At 39.1% G+C, this 6,919-nt stretch overlaps 1 protein-coding gene across 1 annotated transcript; it reads right to left on the minus strand.

The window, feature by feature from the left end:
• Nucleotides 1-2,236: 2,236 nt before the first annotated feature.
• LOC308100860 (homeobox protein Hox-D4b-like) lies at nucleotides 2,237-6,139 on the minus strand. Its single transcript, XM_080450011.1, has 2 exons — nucleotides 5,539-6,139; nucleotides 2,237-2,971 (listed from the first exon to the last, which is right to left on the minus strand). The coding sequence occupies exons 1-2, from the start codon at nucleotides 6,122-6,124 to the stop codon at nucleotides 2,622-2,624; spliced, it is 936 nt and encodes a 311-aa protein (XP_080306137.1). The 5' UTR covers nucleotides 6,125-6,139; the 3' UTR covers nucleotides 2,237-2,621.
• Nucleotides 6,140-6,919: the final 780 nt, after the last annotated feature.

Genomic DNA, 6,919 nt, shown 5'->3' on the forward strand with positions numbered 1-6,919 from the left:
GTGTGTGTGTGTGTGTGTGTGTGTGTGTGTGTGTGTGTGTGTGTGTGTGCAGTGTGTGTGTGTGTGTGTGTGTGTGTGTGTGTGTGTGTGTGTGTGTGTGTGTGTGTGTGTGTGTGTGTGTGTGTGTGTGTGTGTGTGTGTGTGTGTGTGTGTGTGTGTCAGTGTTAATTTTGACAGCAAATTTAGATGTAGTATAGTCTTTTGAATAAAATGCCATTTAGTTTAGTTTTAGTTGTCTAAATCTATGATTTTGTGACAAAAATGTTTTTTTGGCAGGCCTTGATGGTATCGTAAATGGCAGATTTTACACGGTTGCATGCTGAAAATAGCCGATCTACAAGTACACAATGTTGTGACTCACAACTTGTGAGCTTGTAAGTTGTAGATCGGCTATTTTCAGAGCTCAAAACCTGATCTCTTCTCCACTAGCCCCTGACATTTTAGTCTAGTTTTATTTGTCAATATATTTAGTCTTAGTTTTAGTCATCATCATAGCTTAGTTTTTATTTAGTGAAAAAATGTGAAAAAAACTTTATTAAAAATAGCATTCATAAAATCGCCTATCGTCTAAAAACGTGTGTGTGTGTGTGTGTGTGTGTGTGTGTGTGTGTGTGTGTGTGTGTGTGTGTGTGTGTGTGTGTGTGTGTGTGAGAGAGAGAGAGAGAGAGAGAGAGAGAGAGAGAGAGAGAGAGAGAGAGAGAGAGAGAGAGAGAGAGAGAGAGAGAGAGAGAGAGAGAGAGAGAGAGAGAGAGAGAGAGAGAGAGAGAGAGAGAGAGAGAGAGAGAGAGAGAGAGAGAGAGAGAGAGAGAGAGAGATGGCAAGGCAAATAATCAAATAATACAACTTCCATACTATTATTTATAATTTTATTGTCTACCTAAATATTTTATCGCAAAATCTTCCACATATGAAACGTAATTCTATACGTGCGGTTTATTATAAAAAGGAAGGACACATATACAAAAGAGATAATAATAATTACTACAAAGAATATAAAATAGGCAAGTTTCTAAATAATACAAAATAAGTACTATATGGCGCAATAAACAACAATAGCATATAAACCTGGCAGCTAAATAATAATAAAAAACATCGTTCAGAACGTTTTAGACGCTCGTGCTCCAATAAAAAATACAAACATTTTTCAAAAGGTTTTTCTTTTTTTCCGACCCTGTAACCCTGAGTGCAGAGACCTCATTTATTCATCTATCTATCTATCTATCTATCTATCTATCTATCTATCTATCTATCTATCTATCTATCTATCTATCTATCTATCTATCTATCTATCTATCCCTCCGTCCGTCCGTCCGTCCGTCTGTCTGTCTCTCTGTCGGTCGGTCGGTCTGTCTTCATCCTCCCATGTTTAAATCATTGTAAATAATCAATGGTATATTTTCCTTTATAAAGAAGAGGTATTTGAAATTTTGACACATGATATGGCTCTTGTCCTAAACTTAAAATACAGAGATCGTTTCATTGGCTGGTGAACAGATAAATCCTCGTTCCTAATTTGTTCCATTTTATTTATAGCTAAGCTACATTCTGGAATATTATTCTGACCTCTGACCTGTCTCTCTTAATTGTAAAAATGTCATTTTTAACATTTTGTCCGCCGAGCAAAAATAATTATTACACAATATTTGGTGTTTTTTCTTCCCCGGAACACTGAGGTGAAAGGCTACACACGTTGCTTAGCGCCAGTTGTGGAAATAACATTTACATTTAATTATAATATTATTATTAAGCAAAAACAAAAACCCTGTTGATTAATGTAGGCTAATTAATTACCCTGTAAATTAAAACCCTGTTTTCTCCACATGTCATCATAATAATGTGACATGATAAAATGACATCATAAAAAATATCCCCCCTCACTTGTACAACAGAGAGAGTTTGGTGTCTGTATCGCTGTTGCATTCTGGTAGTTGTAGGCTATAACGGTGCTGTTGCATTCTGGTTTCTGTGGGCTATAACAGCACCGTTGCATTCTGGTAGTTGTAGGCTATACCATTAGCCTACTGTAGCATTCTGGTAGTTGTAGAATATAACAGTCCTGTTGCATTCTGGTAGTTGTAGGCTATGCATATGCGTCTATTATTGCCAAATTGTGTATCCCTGTCAGATTGTGCTCCTCCCTCAATACAATACAATGCATATCAGCACAAAAGCTGATACAAGCTTACACTGTAGTGAGGGGGGGGGTAGACCTATAGACCATATCATATGTATTAAAGTGGGGGAACACATTATGACAGGGATACAATATTTGGCAGAACTACTGACCCATATGCACTTGCTGCCCTGCCAAGCCAAAGTGCAGTAACTACGGGGAAGAAAATCACTGAAAAATTGTTTTAAAAGTGATTCAACTGGTCAGCCAAATGATATATCGGAATTCAAGTGATATTACAATATGTACATCTGTTCTTGAGGTAATTGTTCAGGCTAATCTTACCTTTGGGATACACAAATAAGTGGGTGTGTGAGTGTCCAAAAACGTAGTTACTACACTTTGGCTTGGCAGGGCTGATGGGGATAAGTGCGTGTCACTTTTTAAAATGTAACCACTTCCTTCATGGTGTTACTAGTATTATTGTTTTTGTTGCTGTTTTTCATTGTTATTTCTTGTTATTGTTATTGTTGTTGTTGTTGTTATTATTGTTGTTGTTGTTGTTGTTGTTGTTGTTGTTGTTGTTGTTGTTGTTGTTGTTGTTGTCTGTGGGTTTCTTGTTCTTGTTCCGTCCCTTGGTGTTTGGCAGTTTGTTGTCTTTCTTCCAGCGCATGCGTCGGTTCTGGAACCACACCTTGACCTGCCGCTCGGACAGACACAGCACGTGCGCCACCTCCAGGCGGCGCCGGCGCGTCAGGTAGCGCGAGAAGTGGAACTCCTTCTCCAGCTCCAACACCTGTTGCCGCGTGTAGGCTGTGCGCAGGCGCTTAGGCTCCGGACCCGTGTGGTTAGGATTCACTGAAACACAAGACAACAACAATAATGATAATATTTTAAAAAAAGTATAATAAGGATCCACTGAAACACAAATCAACAACAATAAAAATAATAATGATAATAATCGGCATAATAATAATAATAACAACAACAACAACAACAACAACAACAACAACAACAACAACAATATTCAGTAACAGGGGTGAGGAGTCTCCCAATCTCTCCAGCTCTTTAATAAACAGAAAATAAATGTTGTAGGTTGCCAATTTAATTCAATCAGGAGACATAACCCATTTACAAGCTTCAATTTATCAGTGTTCCTTCCAATTCAATTTGTATCCATTGTCTTTTTTTCTTATTCATTTTTCCCGTTATATCACTTCCAAATTCACTTGTTTATCCTGTATGAGTTATTTCTCCTTATTGGATCAAATTGGTATCCTGAGTTCCCGACCTGAACATTAATTTTTTGTTTATTAAAGAGTTGGAGAGACATAACTCCTGTTACTGAACAAACACTCTATAGCAATGATTACTATCACAATATAGAGCTATTTAACACTGTTACTGAACAAACACTCAATAGTAATGAGTACTATCACAATATAGAGATATTCGAAACAAAATATCACTTACTGCAGCTATAATAATGATGATAATAATAATAATAGGCCTATTGTTTTTGCATAATTTATCAGGTATGATTTAAATGTTCTACAATTAACTTAACAGCTTATTAATTACTTATTAGTACCTTACTTGTATTATAACTTAATTACTTGTATGCTATTATAACTTGTATTAACTTACTTGCATTATAACTTGCATAATAAATGTTATAATATAATTTATATATTAATTACAGGAGGAGGCTCAACATTTCACACATAGCCTATGTGATGAATACAATCTATAATATAATCTATAATAATAATAATAATAATAATAATAATAATAATAATAATGACAATAATAATATATATATATATATATATATATATATATATATATATATATATATCACCAATAAGTTGAATGATTAGCATTTAATATATAATCAGGTTTGTCTAGGAAAGAGTCCAATAGATAATTATAACTCTCAGTTTAAAAAAAAATCAGGATATCTGGAATCTCTTTGTTCTGTTTCTCGCCGCACACACACACACGCACGCACGCACGCACGCACGCACGCACACACGCACACACCCGCACACACACACACACACACACACACACACACACACACACACACACACACACACACACACACACACACACACACACACACACACACACACACACACACACACACACACACACACAGAAAGAGAGTCATAAAACTTTATGAGGGTGTATAATTCACACTCTCCTCTCTCTAAGGTCGTAAATAACTCCCCAAGCTAGAAAACATCTTGTACACAAATGGACAAAGAGACAAACATAAGGGGAGGGGGGATGCGACACAAATGACTAAAACTGGGACCAAAATAAAGACGAGGTAGCATTTGAAATGTCGTCTTTAACCGTCCGTTGCGGATACTTGAATATGATTAAAATATGAATATTATTTGTGTTTTATTTAACCACTTGAACCCTATAGCATCGGTTTTCTGGGAGGAACATTCGCCTAAAAAAATGTGCAGAACTGCATCGCAACGTGATGCATTGTGCAGCTTTATAATGATCTGCTGTTTGTGTTTTGTGTATAGATTCTGTGCTGTGTATATTATAGAGGGAAAGACCAACTCAGGTCAGGGAGATTTCGTTTTCACCCTAATTCTTTCTATCTATATTCTTCTTCTTTTTCCCCCCCTGAAAACTGAAAATGATGGATCTTGTGAGAAAGACAATAAATTCAATAAAAGAAATCACCCACTTCTGTTAAACCTGCGATGTGAGATAATAAATACATAAATAAATGCATAAATAAATCTTATTCTGAATCCGACGCGCACGGTGCACGATGCAAGTAGCCTACCGTGCACCGTGCGCGTCTGATTCAGAATCAGATGTATTTATTCATGTCATGTGTTGTTTAGCCTGTACTGTGCAGCGTGTGTCTGCAGAGAGTGTCTTGTCTTATAACAGGGGTCTGCAACCTATTTGACATGCAAGTGCCATGTTTGTATTTTCTTGATAGTCAGTGTGCCTGCTGTGCCATATCAACATTAAGTTTAATGATGACACCACATCAAAATAGGCTATAAGCCTACACATCAACATTTCTTTTTTATTATTATTATTCTTCTTTAGAAATATTTTCTTTCACATCAGGTTGTAATGATCATTGGACTTTGAAAACAGCAGATCTACAAGCTCACACGTTGTGAGCTTGTAGATCTGCTATTTTCAAATAGCCCACCTATATCTCCCAGACTCCCTCCACAGTCAGAGATATAGGAGTTTGAATGAATGTAGAATTATGTGCAGGATGTCATTTGGATGTAATGTGTAGATGTGAGGGGACTTCATTTAACTGACTAAACCTTGTGGAATATTTCATTTTAAAATAAAACCCCTCTCTCTCACACATAGTGTGCCAGTGATCACCCTAAGGTTGCCTATACGCCCCTGTCTCACAGCCTTACCATGCGCGATGTGCACTTTCTTCATCCACGGGTAGACGACGACGGGCGGCTTGTCTTTGGCGTGGAGGTGGTGGTGGTAGGAGGCCGCCTTCCTCTGGACCTGGACCGGCTTGCAGGTCATCAACCACCCGGGCTCACCTCCACCTACACCTCCACCCCCTCCACCTCCTCCTCCGGGATGCTGCTGCTGGAGGAGACGCTCCTTGATCACCGCCGCCGAGGCCGAGGCGCCGGGCTCTCTGTAGCCGGGGAAGGGCGCGCCTTGGCCGGCTGGATACTCGCCATCCTGCCGCCGATCGGGAGCCGCCGCCGCCGGTGCTGCTGATGTTTGTTGTTGTTGCTCTGGTGGTGGTGGTTGTTGTTGTTGTTGTTGTTGTTGTTGTTGGCCCTGCAGAGGTGGAAAGCCGGTTTGTTGTGGTGTGTATGAGGGGGGCGGTGGGGGCTGGGGTGGCTGGAAGCCCCCCACATAATTGCCACTGTCCTGGGGGTCGTAATAACCCCCCTGGTCAGTGAAACTACTGTAATCCTCCTCGCAGGGTGGGAACTGCGGCTCCACATATTTGCAGCTCACCACGTACGACTCCATGATTGATTTATAGCGAGGCTGGAAGGAGAATACTAATTTTTCTTTCCTCTCTCTCTCTCTCTCTCCCCCTCTGGCACCCGGCCCCCCCACTGCTGTCAAATAGACGAACGGCCACGCGGGTCACGTGACCCCCGGTCCCGGCCAATAGGGGAGTCCAGATTGAGTTGTTTTACCGAGGGGACGTTTTAATGGGTTAATTTATATTATTATAGAGGGAGAAATGTTGATGGATTATTGTTGGTTTGGTTTGGTTTGGTTTGGTGGAGCGGAGCGAGAAAGACATATGGGCTAATATACTCAAATGATCTGTCTATCTATCCATCTATCTATCTATCTATCTATCTATCTATCTATCTATCTATCTGTCTATCTGTCTATCTGTCTATCTGTCTATCTGTCTATCTGTCTATCTGTCTATCTGTCTGTCTGTCTGTCTGTCTGTCTGTCTGTCTGTCTATTTATCCTCATCCTCCCATGTTTAAATCATTGTAAATAATCAATGGCATATTTCCTTTATAAAGCTTACATTTAGGAAAAAATAGGTATTTGACACATGATATAACATCCATATCCCATATATTAATAGATAGATAGATAGATAGATAGATAGATAGATAGATAGATAGATAGATAGATAGATAGATAGATAGATAGATAGATAGATAGATAGATAGATAGATAGATAGATGTATACCAATAAACACCTGTCTGTCTGTCTGTCTGTCTGTCTGTCTGTCTGTCTGTCTGTCTGTCTGTCTGTCTGTCTGTCTGTCTGTCTGTCTGTCTGTCTGTCTG

Source organism: Gymnoscopelus braueri (genome assembly GCF_963280865.1).
Source record: "Gymnoscopelus braueri genome assembly, chromosome: 14".
Classification (NCBI taxonomy): Eukaryota; Metazoa; Chordata; class Actinopteri; order Myctophiformes; family Myctophidae; genus Gymnoscopelus; species Gymnoscopelus braueri.

What these genes read in the sequence shown, in the direction of transcription:
- LOC308100860 (XM_080450011.1), bottom strand. Translation starts at nt 6,124, where the DNA reads ATGGAGTCGTACGTGGTGAGCTGCAAATATGTGGAGCCGCAGTTCCCA. An exon ending in GAAAGTGCACATCGCGCATG is followed by an intron (nt 2,972 to 5,538) that starts GTAAGGCTGTGA and finishes CTTGTGTTTCAG; the next exon opens with TGAATCCTAACCACACGGGT.